General features: G+C 39.2%; 1 protein-coding gene across 1 annotated transcript in view; it reads right to left on the bottom strand.

Annotated features, from left to right (window-relative positions):
- The window catches only part of mRpS11 (mitochondrial ribosomal protein S11), a 59,666-nt gene that overhangs the window by 17,742 nt on the left and 21,719 nt on the right, over positions 1-20,205 (bottom strand). The window contains exons 3-4 of the mRNA XM_089106572.1: positions 15,658-15,758; positions 4,853-4,918 (exon numbers count right to left, since the gene is read on the bottom strand). Of these exons, the coding sequence (XP_088962698.1) occupies positions 4,853-4,918; positions 15,658-15,758 (167 nt within the window). The remainder of the gene's footprint in view (positions 1-4,852; positions 4,919-15,657; positions 15,759-20,205) is intronic.

Here is a 20,205-nt window from a genome sequence, read left to right as displayed (position 1 = left end):
GGCAATTCAGACGGGAAAACCATCTGATGTACGCCTAGTGGACGCGTTTCTATATCGCAAGGGGGGAACTGGTATCATGTACAATAGATGTCGGTACCAAACCAAGTTCACGGGAAGTAATTACTCGTACATCTTAGTTTCAGCCTGTATCTCTGTAGTTGCCACTGACTTCACAGGGCCTAATAGCCAATTGAGCCCAACGATTTGATTAGTCACTTTTCTTGCAAGGAAGCTCTTGCTGTTACCTTCAGCTCACGCAAAGATGCAATTTCACGCGAAAACCTGTTTTCGCTCCTTGCGTCATAACGAGCCAAATAACAGATTTTTAAAGATCGTCATTAACATTTTCGATAAAGTCTTCAAATTCTCCCTTGTAAATTTTCCTATCACACAGCGCTCAAATTGAGATGTCATCTTCTTTCTTTTATGCTTAAGGTCAATTTCGTCGCATGAATGCGATTTGTAATGGGGCTCATCTGTCCACCAAGCTGAAGTTTTTGTGTCAGATGCACAGTTTCTTGCTTTGAAATATTAGGCGGGTTTTTCAGTGATAAACTACCAAGGCTGTGCTTCTCGCACGAAAGGCATTCTTTTTTGTCTTCGCACAAGCATACTAGTAGACCAAAAGTAGACCTAAATGCGAAAGTTGGTCAGGACAGATCTTATTGTCCCGAGGTGTTGGGACATCACGGGCTTGGAACTATCAACGAAAATGGTGCAAGGCTAGTCAGACTCAGTCAAGGCTAGTACATTATTCGAGCACAAAGATATCCATAAGTATACATGGACATCCCCAGACAAAACTGCCAAAAATCAGATTGACCACTTTCTGATCCGACGAGGGTGGAGAACTAGTCTGAGAAACATGAGGAGTTACAGAACTGCGGACATCGGGTCGGACCATGAACTTCTTGTAGCAACACTCAAGTCGAAACTCGGCTCCAACGGACCTCGACAACGAACAAAATTACCAAGAAATTTCGACGTGGAGAAGCTCAGAGACAAGGATGGTAGGAGACAATTCAGCATTAAACTCGAACAGATTCGAGGCACTTGCTGATATACCACAAGACGTGGAAGAAGCTTGGACGACTATACAACAGAACTACACAGAAACTGCTGAAGAGGTTCTTGGCTTTAAAAAGTCAATAAAGAAACAGTGGATATCTCAGAAGACATGGGACTTTATCGAAGACCCCAAGAAAATAAAATAGAGCATGACCAGTAATGATCCATCTGGTGATGTCACGAAAGACATAGCGTATAAAGAGATGGACAAAGAAGTGAAGAAAAATGCTATATCAGACAAGCGACAGCACCTCAATGAAAAAGCAAGAAAGGTAGAAGAGGCAGCCCGACGTGGTGACACGAGAGCTGTGTACCGCCTAACTAAAGAAATCGTTATGAAGACCAACGTGCAAGATGGACCAGTAAAAAAGGAAAACGGAAGACTACTAACTGATCCAGATGACCGGAAAAATAGATGGGCGGATTACTTCGAAAGCCTTCTCAATCGCCCGTCACCTTCTGTTCAACCAGATATTCTGGTCAGCCCATTTTTGAATCTCATCATTAACGAATACGAGCCAACGACGAATGAGATCCTTTCAGCCTCAAATAAGCTGAAGAATGGAAAATCTCCGGGTAGTGACCGTATATCTGGAGAAATGGTCAATTCATCAATCCACAGGTCCCTTTCGGTGTGGCTAGGCTTCTTTTCCCTCCTCTGGCAAAATGATAAAGTCCCCAAAGACTGGAGAGCAGGAACCGTTAATAAATTTTTCAAAAAAGGAGACGCGACAGTCTGTGGCAATTACAGAGGCATCAACCTCCTCTCGATACCCGGAACTCTTCTGTCTAATCATCCGGACAAGACTTTAAGCTGCCTTAGACCCGAATTTGGGCGAGGAGTAAGATGGTTTCCGACCAGAAAGATCTTGCGCGGATCTGATATTCACACTGCACGCCATGCTTGAGGAATCAAACGAGTGGAGGCAACGTCGATATTTCTTGTTCGTCCACTTTGAAAAAGTTTTCGACTCAATAGACCACCCAATACTATGGAGGATCCTGATCTTCTACGGTATTCCTGAAAAGCTCCATTCAGAGCCTCCCTTTCTACACGCTCCTAGGAAGTTCCCATTTCCTTTAAATCTTTCTTTATGACGTCCTCCCACCCCAGATGAGAACGACCTGATTTCCGTTTAGCCCTAGACGGTCGGCCGAAAAGGACAATCTTCGGTAATCTGTCATCCTTCATCCACACAACGTATCCTAGCCACCTCAACCTTTCTTTCATTATAGCCCTAGAAAGCGGTATTGAAACACATTTTTCGTACAGCCTACTGTTTGAAATACGGTCAGTCAGCAGAGTACCCAGAACAATCCGTCAGCAATTTCTCTAGAAAACATCTAGCAAATCTTGATCAGGATTATTTATTTGAAATTTTGCGCCCCTAAAATTTTAGAGCCCGGTGAAGGTGCCCCTTCCACCCCACCTCTGCGTATTATCAAGATAAGGTCGTACCCATTTCGCCACCACAGGACCCAAGCCAAGGGGTTAAAAATTGGCGTATATTGGTTTAAACACACAAAATCCGATAATCCAGTATTTGATAATTGAACTCTATCTGGTACTGAGATAAATAGTTTTTCTCATAACCACTTGCCACAATCAAAATTTTGTGACATGGGTTTGTTCAGCTCTACATTTCCTTTCAAATAAACTTTTGCTCAAGTTTATAAATTTAATTAGCAGCAGTAAGCAAAATAATAGCAGTTCACCCAGATAAAAAAAAAGGGCCCCAACTCAAGAAGCGAAGAAGATAAAAATCAGCATACTAAGGTTTGTAAATACATCAAATCCGACATCCGATTCTTAAACTCTCCCTAACTAAAAAATAATTGGTTTTTAACACAATGGTGTCACCAGTTGCCCCCTCCCCCACAAAAAAATCTCACAAAACTTTGTAGTACTTATGATTTGCTCTTATATGAGCTGGTTTGCGATGTTCTACAATAACCCGTTCAATATATTCACCAGAGGAAAAAAATGAACAAAACACTGTAATTATAACTTCCACCAATTTTTCAGTACAGGGGGGGGGAGACACAAGTCGTTTCGCCATTTCTTCTAGGACGAATAGAGTAACCGCAATGCCAACTAGTAGTCCTTACTCCCTTACAATCAGCCCAAAAGATGTCCTTGTGAATGTGACTTTGCTGTTTTAAAGTTTTTTTTTCTAACGTGCTATTTATTAACTTTGCCTAAGTAGATGTTTTGTTTTTGCATTAAAAGTCAGCAGAAGCTTATGAAATAATTCAAATTTCGTTCAAGGAAGGAGGATAATGAGATGGTAAGTTGTGACTGTTTTGTTACCTTTTACTCGTAAAAACAGAGATTTGGCCATTGAAAGTCAGTTCTTTTCGAAGTTAACTTCAACTAGAGAAACGGAACAAACATAGCGAAAGAAAAAGAAAGAAAAAAGGAAAGGCCATTAAAAATTAACGAAAATCGTTTTCTGGTGATTACATGGTGCAGGACTGCGTTTTTAACTTTTGCATAGTAATAGCTCAATATACTCAACAAATAGTTGGAGAAATTTCAGTTAAATAATAATCTTAAATGAATAAATTAAAAAGTTCCAAGGAAAAGGACTCAACATAATTATGGTATTGAATTAAAATACATTAATAAGGAAAAATACATCAAATGTTTTTTTTTTTTTGACAGTGGTATATACTTATGAAATTATATTTTAGTGTGTATTTCAATCACCAAGCTTAAATTTCTTTAAATTTGACTTCGTATTAAGCTTGATACAAAATAAAACAGCCCTTCTTAACAAAAGAGAAACATCACTATTTTACAGTAGGACTAATTAGCATCAATGAACCCCCAGATATCAGTGGGTTCTAGGCCAATTGCCTACTTAAGTCCGTTAGTAAATCAAGCCCTTCATGCTCCCAAAAGTTCATTAAAATTATTAGGAAATATTTTTTTTTCATGTGGGATTCGACATTTGTCTGTATGTCCATATCCCACCAAAAAATAAAGCAAATTAATGACTCAGACCCTCCTTTTAGAGGACCAAGGTTTTTATCAATCAAAATGTTTTTAGGCACTACAGATAAGTGTTTCGTTGGGGTTTGAGTTTTCATTAATCAACTCTTCATTCAATTTCAAATGTTAGGACTCAATACTCAGTTTATCTTAAAAAAAGAGGAAAGGAATAGGACTAAAGGAGACTGGGGTTTAGTACTGCAGCATGAACAAATTATAATCACTAAAACACTTTAAAGCCAGACCTGAGAGGGAGGGGGAGTTGCAACCCAGGTATCAGAGAACAACGCTGCCTAATGCGCATCAATTTATTTTTTCGTTGACTCACACTGCAAACACGTTCACTTATGGAGTAAAAGACACAAACTAACGAAAAAGAAACATTTTATAGGTGAAAAGCCTCTGAATAAAGATTGGTATGTAAATAAAGGAGCCCAAGGACCTTCAAGTTTTCTTTTCATGACTTAAGTTGTAGGCCAATTTATGGGAGAAAGGAGAACAGCCCACTTTGCCCCCCTTCCTATGAAAAAGATATTATAATCCCGGCCCTAACACATTACTAAAAAAAATAGTAGAAAAACCCAAGGGGATATGAAGGAAAACCGATCAAAAATAATGGGATGGTAAGCCGAGTGGATCAAGCGAGAAAATTTTTTTCGGCACGGAACAACAATATAAGAACAACTTAGGATCAATTAAAATCATGAAGCTGTGTAATCATCCCAAATGAAATTTCATCCCAATTGAAGAGTGAATTAGCATATGAAACAAACAGAAATCAAAACTTACCATTCTACCAGGCCCCAATCCAGAAATCTTGACGCGTACTTGTTTTACACCAATTTCAATGGCTTTCTATAAAGAAGAACAAAGAGAATATAAAACAGAGCACGGATAGTTTAAAATACTAAAATTAATCTACCAACACGAGTATTGAATTACTACTCCCACCAACGGTTTAAATTGGCAACTAGTGCCAATTTATTATAAGAATAATCCAAAGTAGGTTAAGGGAATATGCTAAATATGCTTTCATATAGGGCGGGGATTCTTCTAGAAGAGCTCCGTAAGCATCTTATCCCCCCCCGAAGGTTTTGATAATCTTCTCTAAAGGCCAGAATTGGGTACACCCTAAGCTTCTAAACACACAAAGTCGTGTCCGAGAGCTTGTAGTTTGCACAAAGAATTCCAACTTACAAATATACATCGGCAATTTGATCATCAGTGGCTCTTTTTCCGTCTCTGAGATTCGAAATATGGAATTTCGATATGCAGAAAGCTTGAAAAATTTAAAACTTTAACCTTTTAAACACCAGATACTGCTGATGTTCCTTCTAGGAACATCAACAGTAAAAACATGATATATTTCCAAGCCACAATGAATGTAACATCTACATCAAAGAGGTCCTGGAAAAGAACTACATGTATGGATCAACCCGGCTCAATAGTAACCATAACGCTAAAAACGAATACTTGATACCAATAGATAAAGGAAAAGAATAAGATTTTAATGCTGATTTCAAATATATAAATTTCATCAAATTTAGTAATACCCAATGAAAAGTACACGCCTGAGAAAATTTGCCTGATTTTCGAAAGAAGGGAAAACACCCCCTAAAAGCTATAGAAACTTAATGAAAATCACACCATAAGATTCAGCATACCAGAGAACCCTACTGTAGAGGCTTCAAGCTCCTATCTGCAAAAATGTGGAATTGTGTATTTTTTGCCAGAAGAAAGATCACGGATGCGCGTTTATTTTTTTATTATTTTTTTCAGGGGTGATCGTATCGACCCATTGGTCCTAGAATATCGTGGGAGGCTCATTCGAACAGAAATTAGAAGTTCTAGTGCCCTTTTTGAGTGAAAAAAAATGGAGGGCAACTAGGCCCAGCCCCCTCCCACGCTTATTTTTTCCCAAGTCAACCGATCAAAATTTTGAGATAGCCATTTTGTTTAGCATGGTCGAAAATATAATAAATATGTCTTTTAGGATGACTTAATCCCCCAAAGTCCCCGGGAGGAGGGCTGAAAGTTATGAACTTTACCCAGTGTTTACATATAGTAATGGTTATTGGGAAGTATGCAACGTTTTCATGAGGGGGGCTGTTTCTGGTAGTGGGGGGTCGGGGCTTATGTGGGAGGATCTTTCCATGGAGGATGGAACATTGCTATGAACAGTAGCGTATCTAGGGGGGGCGGAGCGGCCCCCCCCCGAAATTTCTTTTCTTCTTTTTTTTAAGTGCCAATATAGTAAGTTCCGAAATATTCACGCTTTTAATTTATTTGCAACACCCGTTCTTTTTTTCATTTCTTGTTAAATGGCTATCCATTTCTCCAGCAAGCTTATATCATTATTTTATCATCAAACGTGCAATCGCCTCCTGTAATCAAACAAGATGTCAAGAAATTTTTCTCACTATTTAACCCCCGCAATTATAAGCACTAGCTTCTCTGCAATGAATGAATTGCGATAAGGAATTGGACTAAGAGGCAATAGTTCATTCAAAGTTTCAAACGCTGCTATAATTCCAGTGTAAGCTAAGCATTGAAACGGAAATGTCACATGGGAGGAAAGAAAGAAAATTACCTTAAATCGCATGTTCAGCAAGATAAGGTGGTGTTGAGCCTCCTGTAGAAATCTCGCTGGTGGTGTTTCAAGGTTATGATTTGACATCCCAGTTCAGCCTCCATTCGGCGTTGGCCGAGTCTTGATCAACTTCTTTCTTGAAGGCATCTAGAGTTTTAGATTGGACAGTGGCTTCAGATAGGCTGTTCCAGAGTGGGACGGAACGGACTGAAAAGAACTGTTGGCGCTCTTACTTGATGCAACGGGGGACCTGCAGCTTCTTGGTGTGTCCTCTTGTGGTAGTTGAGAAGGACGGGAAAAAGACATGACTTAATAGGTTATTTTCTAGCAACTTACGAGTTGCTATTACGTCTCCTCTTTTCCTACGGCATACTAAGGTAGGGAGTTTAAGTAAGGTGAGACGTTCCTTGTAAGATTTGTCTTGGAGTGCAGAGATAAGCTTAGTTGCTCTTATTTGGACACTCTCAAGTACTTTCACATCCATCTTATAGTACAGAGAAGCCAGGGTCATGCCAAATTCCAGGTGAGGACAGACCATGACTTTGTACAGTTTCGTAATCACTCCCAACTTCCTGGTGGTAAATGTTCGCTTTATGAGGCCAAGGGCTTGGTTTGCTTTTGCAACTTGAGCTCGTGTGTGGCAGTGAAACTTCAGCTCATTGTCAACAACAACCGCCAGGTCCTTCTCCTCACTGACTGTCTCAAGCTGGACGTCTCCTATGTGATATGCAAGTTTTGGATTATTCCGTCCAAGATGTAGAACTTTGCATTTTAAGGCATTGAACTGTAGACACCAATCCGATGACCATCTACATAGTCTGTCCAGATCTTCTTGCATAGTTGACAGATTTAGGTCGTTCTGGGCCAGTCCTAGGAGCTTGCAGTCGTCAGCATATAGCATCAAAGGATTCTTCAGGTTCGTTGTACAGTTATTTATATACATGCTGACAAGCCTAATTAGTTCTAGTTAGTTCTTGTAGTCAGATACTAATATGAAACTCGTGCTTTACTTGAAGAGCGGTTTCTCGAGTTTTATGTTTGTGGAAATCTCACCGGCTCTGCAGTAGCGGAACAAATCATCGGCCAATGCATTGCGTTCGGCTTAAAAATGGAGAAATTTATGGGGGTTGGTTTTGATGGGGCCAGCAATATGTCAGGCTGCTATTCTGGTGCACAGGCAGAAATTAGGAAAAAATATCTGCATGTGATCTACACCCACTGTGCATCGCACAGCTTAAATTTGGCTTTATGTAAAACTAGTAGGGTAGGACTTGTTAGGTCAACCTTTGCTACTATACAGCAGATTATATCATTTTTATCATCCTCACCAAAAAGAACGAATATGTTTGTAGAAGCGGTTGCTGTCATTTGTCGCGATAGTCCTGTGAGGAAGCTTGTGAAGTTGTGTAAAACGAGATGGGTGGAGCGTCATGATTGCATTTTAGTTTTTATGTCTTTGTATTGTGCGATTATTTCCGTACTTGAGGAAATAGTTGGTAGCATATGGTGCGATACGGAAGTTATTTCAAAAGCGAATGCGTTGGTTTCAGCAGCAACCAAATTTAGTTTTATGTTCATGATGGCTATGCTAGAGTTTGTAAGTGCCATAATACTCTCTGTCTCTAAGGCGCTGCAAGCCGAAGATTTAGACTTAGTTGAGTGCTGTTGGCATATTAAGCTATGCTCTGATACTTCACTACAGTCTAAACAAAATAATTTTGAAACAATTTTTCAGAAAGCCTGCGAGCTTGCACAAGAGTTAAATGTGGCTCCGGCTGTTCCAAGGTCTATCCGCCGAAGGTCCATCAACGATAATGAGTCCATCAAGGTTTCTTATCGTGAGTCATTGTTCGAACCTTACTTTGCTTCACTTATTGAAGAACTTGATCAAAGATTTTGGCGCCATCAGGAGGCATCTTTCAAGATCGGAAGGCTTTTGCCAGCTAACAGCGAGTCATTAAATATTAATGAATTTGTGAATGCTGTTGCTGTTGCTGTTTACGAGGGATTTCACGGGGGGTAGAGGTGCGCTCGAATGTGAGTTAGTCCTTTGGAAACAGAAGTGGCTCGGAATGTCTGAGAAACCATCAACTGTTGCTTCGACTCTTGCGTCATGCGATGCAAAATTTTCCCCATGCATTCAAAGGCTTTTGACGATTTTTCAGACATTAACAGTGACTACCGCTTCTGCTGAGAGGAGCTTTAGCTGTCTTAAGCAATTCAAAACCTATCTGCAGAGCTCAACGGGCGAAGAGCGTCTGAATGGACTAGCTCAAATGACCCTGAACCATGATATCCAGGTCAATGCTGACCAAGTTTTTGATCGATTTGCAGCCAAAAAAGACCGGCGGCTGTTACTGTGAGAGGTTAGGTAGTCTTTAGTTGCTCGTTTCTTTAAGCTCAGTTGATTCTGTTTTTTAAATATCAATCGATCTCCATCCTCTGTAGGTGATGTTAACATCTGACAATTCCTTACTTCAAAGGGCGCTATATTAGGTAGATTGAGGCCCCCAACCCTTTAAACCCAATATCTGGGTACCAATGTGTGATATAATATTATTTTTTATTTATTTGGTTCGCTAAAACAAGGGTCCCATAGGCAAATATAATGAATAATGCACTTCTTTTTTTTATATTTTCTAAATTCTGCCACTTCGTGGCAGTTCCAAAACATCTACTCGCCCAAAATATAAACTCTCACTGCTTCTAACTTTTTTTTTAATTCTTACTTTGTTGGCAAAATTTTGTCATCCATTCTCAAACAAAAACAGTATACAACTAGAAATACTCATGACAAGTGTGTACTTTTCATTTCTTTACCTAGCTACCCCCCCCCCCATACCCCCCGCCTGGAATCTTGTACTATAATAGATAATTTTCTTGCTCACATGACTGCTATAAAAAGGTAGAATGACGCCCGCCCCCCCCCCCCCGAAATAAAATCCTGGATACGCCACTGGCTATGAAGGGGGCGCCGGATTTCCCAGCATTATTTAAAAAACTATCAGAAATTAAATATAAAAAAAACAATTTTTCCACTGAAAGTAAGGAGCAACATCAAAACTTAAACCGAACAGAAATTATTACGTATATGATTTGGTTCGCCACCTAGTCAATACCCCGCTCTTTAAGCCAAAGATTTTTTAGTACTTTCATAAGAGCTATTCATTCTAATTAACGGCCTTTGTGATTAAGGGGTCATTTTTAAAGAATTGGAACAAAATTCGAACTTTAGCCTAAAGAGCGAGGTATTGACTAGGGGGCGAACTCCCGAATATACGTATATTTATTACTAATAAAAACGTTCGTAAATAAAATTAAACAACTTTCGAGGAAGCCATTAAACCAAATAAAAGTAAAATTAATATGTAAATTTTGTTTTAATTATTCATGTACGGTGAGCCAGAATCTAAACCTGCATCAATTGAAAAACTTTCAAAAATTAAATTTAAAAAAAAAGTTTTTTTAACTGAAAGTAAGGAGCAACATTAAAACTTAAAACGAACAGAAATTATTCCGTATATGAAAGGGGCTGTCCTCTCCTCAACACCTCGCTCTTTAGGTTAAAGTTTGACTGTCTCACTACTTCATTTTTTTAAACAATAAAAAACTTTAGCGTAAAGAGCGAGGCGTTGAGGAGGGGACAGCCCCTTTCATATACGGAATAATTTCTCTTCGTTTTAAGTTTTAATGTTGCTCCTTACTTTCAGTTAAAAAAAACTTTGTTTTTTTTTATTTAATCAAACACAAGAACTAAAACTGGAAAAGTTGAAACGTTCGCGAAATTCTCTCAGAAAGTTACTGTTTTGCATAAAATTTATTTTAGTCATTTGTGAAGGTGTAATTTTTTTTTTTTGAGATCTTCCCTTCCACTGGAAAGTTTTAAAAGCACTACATAATATAGGAGAAAAGTTCCGCGGTTGTTTTGAGGCGTAATCGCAAAACCACTTGCCCAGGAAAAATTGGAACCCTTATCAGGAGATTCAGCACAAAGAGCTGATATTAAACGCCCAATCGTGGGATTCTTCTTTCGTATAATATTCAATATGGGATAACAGCTTACGTAAAATAAAAATCCCTTGAAAGGTCCTTTATTTAAATATGAGCACAAAAAGGCTATCAACGATCAGGGAACTTAAGCATGGTCTATTCCACATTTTATTGGCCAACTACCTTTAAAGCATTTGAACTGTAAATTGTATTGTTTAAAGCGAATGCGCATCAAAAGCACATCCAGGTTGTGAAAATAGCATATCTTTGGTATCTCAAGAACAGTTAATGGCTATAAAGTTGAAACTTTCGGATATTGCTGAGGGGAATATTGAACTTCGGACACTATGGGCATCTCGATTGTCAAAAGGACTTATCGGTAACATCTCAGGAAAGGCTAACATTGTCAAGTAGAAATTTTTAGGAAATATCGGGTAGTATGTTGAACAAAACCAAAATACACCATTTGTATCAAGGTTGTCTAAATGGAATATCAGCAATATCTTACGAGGCGTTAAGGGTATTAAGTTGAAACTTTCAGAGAATATTCAGGCGGGGGGGAGGGTTGTGAAACTTGCCAAGACACTACATGCGGCCCATTTATCAAAAGAACGTATTTCAAATATCTCTAAGAATGGCCAATGGTACCCAGTTGAAATTTTCAAGGTATATGGAGGATGACGTTGAGATAAATTTTATCAATGATAAATTATGTACGTGAACAATAGGGAAATTACATAGTTTACAATCCTTGTCCCGAGGCTATGAGGACATGACATCCCTGGAGGAATAGTAATTTGATTTTTTGGCTACTTTGAATAAATGGCTATTTCAAAATTGTCATGTGTTTAGGGGAGGGAGATTCAAAATAAGCAAGAGGGAGGGTTGGGTTCCCTCCAATTGCTTTCAACATCTCCCTCAATATATATAGAAAGCTTCAACTTAGCCCAACGCCCTCAGCCGTTCCTGAGATATTGCTGATACTCCCTTTGGACAATCAGCAAGCACATTGTGTGTTTTGCTTTTGCTCAACATCCTCCTCAATATTTCGTAAGTTTCACCTCAGAAAATCCTCGTTTTCTCACCCTTTTTTGGTTTTTTTATCATTTATTATTTCCTTTCCTCTCTTAGCTTCAGACCTCATCACCCCAGGCATTTTTGAAGATCCGGGATCAAACAGCCCGTCTTTCCCAATTCCGTACCCTATGTGTAAACAATGGACAACTTGTATACCTAACAACACTTGCCTCAGGTGCTGTATTGGGCCATATCATCTCTAAAGGCAGTTACTTGCCCTTTAGACTATTTTGAACAAAATCTCAAAATTTTGATCGGATGCCTTTGTGGGCAGGGGAGCTAAAAAGGGCGTGGGAGGGAATCTGGTTCCCCTGTGATCATTTTTCACTCCTATATTTTGAGTCGAAGTCGAAGTAGCCACAGTTGCAAGCAGTATTCACACGTAGTCGCAGCTGTAGTAGCGCTGCCCTGAAAATTTTATGTTAGTACCCTTAACCGTTCCTAAGATATTGCAGATACGCCCTTTTGATAACCTGAATGCACAGTGTTTTGATTGAATTCTACATCCCCGCGACATTTCTTGAAGTTTCGCCTTAATATCCGGTTTCCTTCCCATCACATTTCAACGTCCTCTCATCATGCCCTGAAATTCTTAACTTGGGTTAATACCTCAACCCGTTCCTAAGATATTGCTGATCCGTGCTTTTGACAAGCAGCATGAACATAGTGCGTTTTGACTTTGTTCAATATCCTCCTTTATATTTCCTGAAATTAGTCACCGTCACAAGTAATCTTAGTCGCAGTCGCAAGTAGTCGCACTTGCAGTCATAACAGCAGTAGTAGTGGCCCTGTAACTTTCAAGCTAATACCACTTACCCGGTGATAATATATTGCATATCCGCAAAGACACACAGTGTCTTTTGATTTAGTTCAAATTACCCCTCCACATTCCACCAAATTTCCCCTCGGCACCCTTAGGATCCACGGACACACCAAGGATCAAACATTTTCTCCTCTTCTAACGATGAATCTTGCATGTAAAAATGGGTAAATTGCATAATTTACATTCCTTCCCCGGGGGGTGTGGGGGCATGGCATCCCTGGAGACATAAGTGTTAGACGTTTTCACTATTTTGAACAAAATACCTTTTCAAAATTTTAATCTGTGTTAAGGGGGGGGGAGAGGGCACATCCAAAAAGGGAAAAGAGCACTGATTACCCGTCAATCACTCTTCAATATCCCCCTCCACCTGCACTGAAGTATGTTTCAACTTAAGACCCACAGCCGTTCCATACATATTGCTGATAGGTCCTTTTGACAACCATGCTGCCTATAGTGTGTTCTGATTTTGTTCAAGATCCCGTGAAGACTTTCTCAAAGTTCACCTAAGGAGTCTAAGGTTTTTTGGGGGACCCAGGTTCAAACATGCCCTCTTTTCCCAATAGAAGACCTTAGATGTAAATAACGGACAACTTGCATAACTCCCAGCCCTTGCCCTAGGGGCAGTCGGGGGAGGGGGGAGGGGTATGTCATCCCCAGAGGCATAGTTATTTCCACTTTAGGTTATTTTGAACAAGATGGCTATTTCAAAATTTTGATTGGATTTCTTTTGGGGCACTGCAGCTTAAAGAGGACTTGAGTCGGGGGGTTAGTTATTTTCCGATCACTTTTCGACATACCTCTTAATAGCCTCAGCCACCCCTAATATATTGCAGATTAACCGTTTTGATAAACTTGATACACAGAGTCTCTTTTGGTTTAGCTCAACATACCCCTCGACATTCCCCGAAGTTTCACCTTAATACCCTTAGTCTATTTGGACAGACCCAGAATCTAACATTCCCCCTTATCCCGATGATAAACCCTGTATGCAAACAAGGGGCAAATTGTATTATTTATAATCTCTGTCCTGGTGGCTGTGGGGGGAGGGGACATCCCTGGAGACACAGTTATTAGAACCTTTGGTACTTACGTGTTCTCCCGAGCACACAAGAAGTTTGATCTGTTTAAAACCAGTTTTTTTGTGTGCAGTCTCAGATAATCAGCTCAGACAGGGTGAGATAAACTACTATGGAGGTAAATTTTAATTAGCCATTTAATAAATAGAGTTGGTTAAGTTAAGTATTTAATATAATGCGCTCCGGGTGGCCTGCTTTCAATAATTCTCTGCTGTAGTTTCCAAAATTTTGTTACAAAAGTATTGTATTTTGATCATATTTAGGTATATTTTATTATGGTTAACTAACTTCACTTCTTGAGTGTGGTCAGGATAACACGTAAGTATCAACCTTTTTACTAATTTAAACAAAATGACATTTTTATAATTTCGATCAGTGTTGAGGAGAGGGAACATCTATAAATGTCAATGGGGGGCTGACTTCTGATCACTTCAAAATCCACCTCAACGTACCCTGAGGATTTAACTTAACAAACTCAGCCGTTCGTAAGATATTGCTGATACGCTTTTTTGACAACCAGCATGCATATAGGGCGTTTTGGGTAAAGGTGTAGAATATAGGCTCATAGAAACGCGAACAAAACCATAGAAATGAGTATAAAATTCACAATCTAAAAATTTATCCCTTTTTTGTTTTGGTATGTCTCCTCTAGGAGAGCCGCTATTCTACAACTTTACCATGTTTTGATTTTGTTGGCTCTTTCAAACAGTTCGTGGTAGCGAACTGTAAGCAACGAGTGACCCGGATCAATAGCAACCCAAACTCTAAAAAACGGAATTTTGATATTAATAAATATATCAAAAGAATCCTTCTTATTATGCTGATTTTAAATATCTATAAGTGTCACTAAGTTTAGTCTTTCCGATTAAGGCTACGAGTCTGAGAAAATTTGCCTGATTTTCGAAAAAGGGGAAAACACCCCCTAAAAGTATTAAAATCTTAATGAAAATCACACCATCTTATTCAGTGTATCAGAAAACCCTATTGTAGTGGTTTCAAGCTCCTATCTGAAAAAATGTGGAATTTTGTATTTTTTGCCGATCAAAATTTTGAGATAGCTATTTTGCTCATCATAGTTGAAAGGCCCAATAACTATGCCTTTGGATATAACATGACCCCCCTCCAGCCCCAAGGGAAAGGTCTTTCAGTCACAAAATTTGTCCAGTTTATACAGACAGTATTTGTTATTGTGAAATATGTATAAATTTTCGGGTGGGGGCTAATTTTTTGCTGGGGGTTTTTCCACGGGAAATTTTCTATGGGGAGGGAAGTTTCCAGGGGTTGAACTTATCAGGAGAAATTATACACTGGGGGAATTGGCCAGAGTTCCTATACAAAATTCTTTTGAAATGTCTTGCTTTCTCTTCTCCGTCTAAAATTTACGCGTGGAGTTGTTAAGGGTAATTGTCCGGTGTAAATTTTCATCGGGATTGAATTGTCTAAAGGATGTTTCCGCGGGTAGGAGGATTTCTCCGTGGAGGTGGGGCCAGATTTCCTGGCATTACTTAAAAACGATCAGAAATAAAATTTAAAAAACAAGTTTTTTCAACTGAAAGTAAGGAGCAGCATTAAAACTTAAAACGAACAGAAATTATTACGTGTATGAAGGGGACTCCCGCTCCTCACCACCTCACTATTACCGATAATGTTCTATTTTTGACCAAATTATTAAAACACGACTCCTTAAACACAAGGGTCTTTTAATTTGAACAATAAGAAGCTTTTTTAAAAGTACTAAAAACTTTAGCGCAAATAGCGAGGTGTCGAGGAGGGGGCAATCCCCTTCATATACGTAATAGTTTCTGTTCGTTTTAAGTTTTAATGTTGCTCCTTATTTTCAGTTGAAAAAACTTGTTTTTTTATAATTTAATACTATAGGCAACGCTAGATTGCGTTGCCTATAGTATTAAATCGTAATATCGTTGGCTCTGATTAGTTCAGAAGTGTTAAAGATACGGCAACTGTAAATCTTCAGTGGTACCCTGGCAATTAGATGCAGCTAGTGTGTATGAAGACAACTATGCAGAAAAAAACTTACCAAAGCGGTGCTAATTGCTGTAGCTTGGGCTGCAACGTTTGTACCCTTTCTGGTGTTTTTAAATCCTTCCATACCACATGAACGTTTAAAGTATATTCTACCTACAATAACAATAAAATTGTTATACAGCAAATAAACATACCAACAAACAGGAGGGGATAGGAAAATTCTTCCTAGAATCCCACCTTCTGGTTAAAATAGATATTTCTCACCCTCGTCAGCTCAGAATCATCCGACTTCATAACCAAAGGAATAATGACCATAATAGTGATTAATCGGTGTAAACTATACCTCAAAAGCCTTTTTTAAAAGAAAATCTTTCCTCAATGATTGTTTACTCGATAAAAAAGCGTGCCTCATTAGGCCATGTTGTACTCGTAATCTTTAAAAAGATGAAGAGTGGGTAGGCTAGAAAATCGTAAACAAAACCAACATTTAAACCCAGAGAGACAGTAGCAATCACTTGACTTGAGCTTTTTGACACATTTACAAGTTAATATCCTCAGTAAAATGAAGACCTTGGAAGTAAAAATCAAAGAAAGTAGTGGTATAGCAGAAGTGAACTGTAAAAGAATCTAACCTAAGGACACAATAGCTTATGACAGCTGAAATAAAACTACACATTTCTATTTACTTTTTAGGCTACATATATAGGGCCGTACCGAAAGGTGTGGGGGATCTAAGGGCTAAAGACCCCCCCCCCCAGACGTTCCGTGTTAGAAAAAAAACCTAGAGGCAATGTTATATGTTCTTTGGACTATTTTAAACTAAATTGCCATCGCATAATTTCAATCAGATACGTTTAGTGAAAAGAGGGGTAGTTGGGGGGGGGGGGATAGTTTACCTCCATCACTTTTGACTCTTATAAGGGAACTTGAACTTCTAATTTCAACGAAATGAGTCACCTTAAACGTTTATACAACCGTCCCTTTTATAAGAACCTCAAATACCCCATGGGCATAATTTACAACCATCGTTCTCGGGCTCTGGTGGTTTGTATAAACCCCAAAAGCCTTGTTATATGACTTTTGGACCATTTTGAATAAAAGGACTATCTCAAATTTCTATTGGATACATCTCGGAAAAACACGACGGATGTGTGTGTGGGGGGGGGGGCGGTCTGATCGCTTTTGACTCTTAAAAAGAGCACTGGAACTTCTGATTACCAATCCAATTAGTCCTTTCTAAAGCATATACGACCACCCTTTCTATAAGAACCTTATATGTCCCTAGGGCATAACTTACAAACCTTTCCCTGAGAGTTGTAGGAGGGGAGGGGGGGGGGGTCTTCCTCACACGTATAATTTCCGGACCCTTCAAATAGGATGAACAAAATTACAATGTCCAAATTTTGATTGGATATGTTAACGAAAATGATAAGCTTGGAGGGGGGGGGGCTGGTTGCCCTCAAATCACTTTGACTTTTAAAAAAGACACTATAACTTCCAATTTCAAATCAAATGAGCCCCATCTGAAGTTTATAGGACCACCCATTCCAAGAAAATCTTATATGCCCTTATGGCATAACTTTCTACCCTATCCCCAGAGCGCTGGGGGTGTGTGTCAACCCTAAAGGCATTATTATATGTTCTTGGACTATTTTGAACAAAATCACTATCTCATAATCTCAATCATATACGTTTGGTGAAAAGAGGGGTTGTTGAAACGGGGGGGGGGTCTAAATGCCCTCCATCACTTTTGACTGTTTTGACTAACTGTCAAAAGATAACTAAAACTTCCAATTTTCAACCAGATGAGCTTCCTCTACATTTTGTACAACATCCATTCCATAAAAACCTTAGTACCCCCGGGGCATAACTTACAACCCTTACCCCCAGGCCCAGGAGGTTTGCTTCAACCTCAAAAGCCTTGTTATATGATATTTCGACTATTTTGAATCAAATGATTGTCTCGAAATTTCCATTGGATGCATTTTGGGAAAACACGACGTGTGTTTGTATGGGGGGTTGGGGGTGGTATCTGCCCTCTTGATCACTTTGGCTCTTAAAAAGGCCCCTCTAAATTCTGATGACCAATCTAATGAGTCCCCTCCGAAGTATATACGACCACCCAGGGCATAACTTACAACCCTTGTCCTGAGAGCTGTGGAGGCGGAGGTGTCTCCAATTTTTGATTGGATGTCTTTGAGGAAAGGATGACCGTGAGGGGGGGGGTGTTCTAAAATCACTTTTGACTCTTCAAAAGGGCACTATAACTTCCGAATTCAAATCAAATGAAGCCCATCTGAAGTTTATACGACCAACCATTCCATAAAAACCTTGTATACCCCCAGGGTATGAGTTACAACCGTATCCCCAGGGAACTGTGGGGTTGTATCAACCCTAGAGGCATTGTTATGTGTTCTTTGGACTATTTTGAGCAAAGTTGTGATATCACAATTTCAATCAGAATCGTTTGGTGAAAAGAGGGGTAGTCAGGGGGTCTAGGTATCCTCAGTCACTTATGACTCTTAAAAGGGAACTAAAACTTCCAATTTACAACCAAATGAGCTTCCTCTAAAGTTTATACAGCATCCCTTCCACAAAAACCTTAAATGCCCCGGGGCATAACTTACAGCCCTTGCCTTGAGGGCTGTGGGGGGGGGGTATCATCCCCAAAGACATATTTCCGGACTTTTAAACTACGTTGAACAAAATGGTCATCTCAAAATTTTGACTGGATGTGTTTGGTAAAATGATAGGCGTGGGAGGGGGGTTGGTTGCCCTCCAATCACTTTCGACTATAAAAAGGGCTCTAGTCCTCTCAATTTCCAATTGAATAAGCCCTTTTCGAAGTTTCTAAAACTCCTTTGATACGATGTGCCCTGGTCTAAAACAAATAAATAAATAATACAGTGTGCCAACGTCGTTCATGATCAGACCCCTCGCATGAAATAAATATAAAAAAGCTCTGGATCAAGTCCAGGCGTGCGCGCCCATATGTGGGGGCTGGGGGGGGGCTCCCACCCTCCCCCCTGGCTAAATGATGCTGCCTTATTTTTATATTTTTGTTCTGAGATTTCTATTATATAGCATTAAGAGTGCCAATTAAACGAGGTTTGCCCCCCCCCCCTGGAATTCAGCTTATGGGCGCCCGGGAGTCCAGGTGTAGGTTCGCTAATTCGTAAAAATGAATAAGAATTAAAATTTTAATATGTAAATATGAAAAAAATTTTGTGTAAGCATTTCATGTCTATTTTTTAAACAGTTATACGTACACTCTTAACTGAAAGCTTCTACCTGTTGAGCTAGACAACCATTAGGGAACTTTGTCTTATACTGAATAGAGACTTTTTCGCCAAGGCAGACGAATCAATAAATGGAATTAGCGCTTGGAAACAGGACATTCTTGACAGTTTAAGGAATATGTAGAAATATACAAACAAAACCCAGCGCGGCGCACTCGGCAACCGTAACAAAACCAGTGTGTATAGTAAGTAAAACACTACTACTAATGTAGTAGTAGTAGAAGATATCAGTAGTAACAGTTTTACTACTGATGACGGTCACTGTATATGTGACCGAAATATCTGGTATTTTTTTTGAATTTCTATCACTGTTTGTTAAACACTATCTATTCAAAAGGATTTTATCCCTATTTGATCTTTTATTTATCGTCATGGAAAGGCAGTGTGGTCTCTGAAATTATCTACTGGCAAATTAGGCACGCCCCCAGTTTGATGTGCTTCTAGGGATAATTTACCCCTTGAAGGGCGACTTTTCGAGCTAGAAAATAACCCGTTAGACGTTGTAACCATGATTAATAATTCTATTAGGCATGTTAATAGTGATTTGACAACAATGAACCCCTCAGTAATGAGTAAAAATGTTTCTGATGTAAGGAATGCTGCCAAACGGGTTGGATATTTTTCAGTGCTCCAGTTGAATATTCAAGGTCTCTTTTCCTCAATTGACCATCTAAAACAGATTGTTTCTGATGGGCTACCTGATGTTTGTTTGTTTATTTGAGACTTTTACCAGATTCTAAAAATGATATGCTTTTGGATTATGCATGGTCAAACAGTTCGTGGTAACGAACTGTAAGTAAGGAGCGACCCGGCTCAATAGTAACCGAAACTCTAAAAAACGAAATTTTGATACCAATATATACATCAAAAGAATTGGATTTTTATGCTGATTTCTAATATACAAGTTTCATCAAGTTTAATCTTACCCATCAAAAGTTACGAGCCTTACAATATTTGCCTTATTTTCGAAAAAGGGAGGAAACCCCTAAAAGTCATAGAATTTTAATGAAAATCCCACTGTTAGATTCAGCATATATGAGAACCCTACTGTATAGGTTTCAAGCTCCCATCTGCAAAAATGTGGATTTTTTCTTTCCAGAAGAAAGAATCACAGATGCGAGTTTTTTTTTCAAGGGTGATTGTATAGACCCAGTGGAACTAGAATATCGCGAGAGAGTTGAAGTGACAAAAACAAGGAGGGCAACTAGGCCCCCTCCCACGCTAATTTTTTCCCCAAAGTCACCCGATCAAAATTTTGAGATGGCAATTTTGTTCAGCATAGTAGAAAAATCTAATAACTA

This window comes from Artemia sp. Qi Xiang Cuo, chromosome 21 (genome assembly GCF_049724085.1).
Source record: "Artemia sp. Qi Xiang Cuo chromosome 21, ASM4972408v1, whole genome shotgun sequence".
Lineage (NCBI taxonomy): Eukaryota > Metazoa > Arthropoda > Branchiopoda > Anostraca > Artemiidae > Artemia > Artemia sp. Qi Xiang Cuo.
The sequence above is the reverse complement of the archived record's forward strand: the minus strand, read 5'-3'. Positions and strand labels throughout refer to the sequence as shown.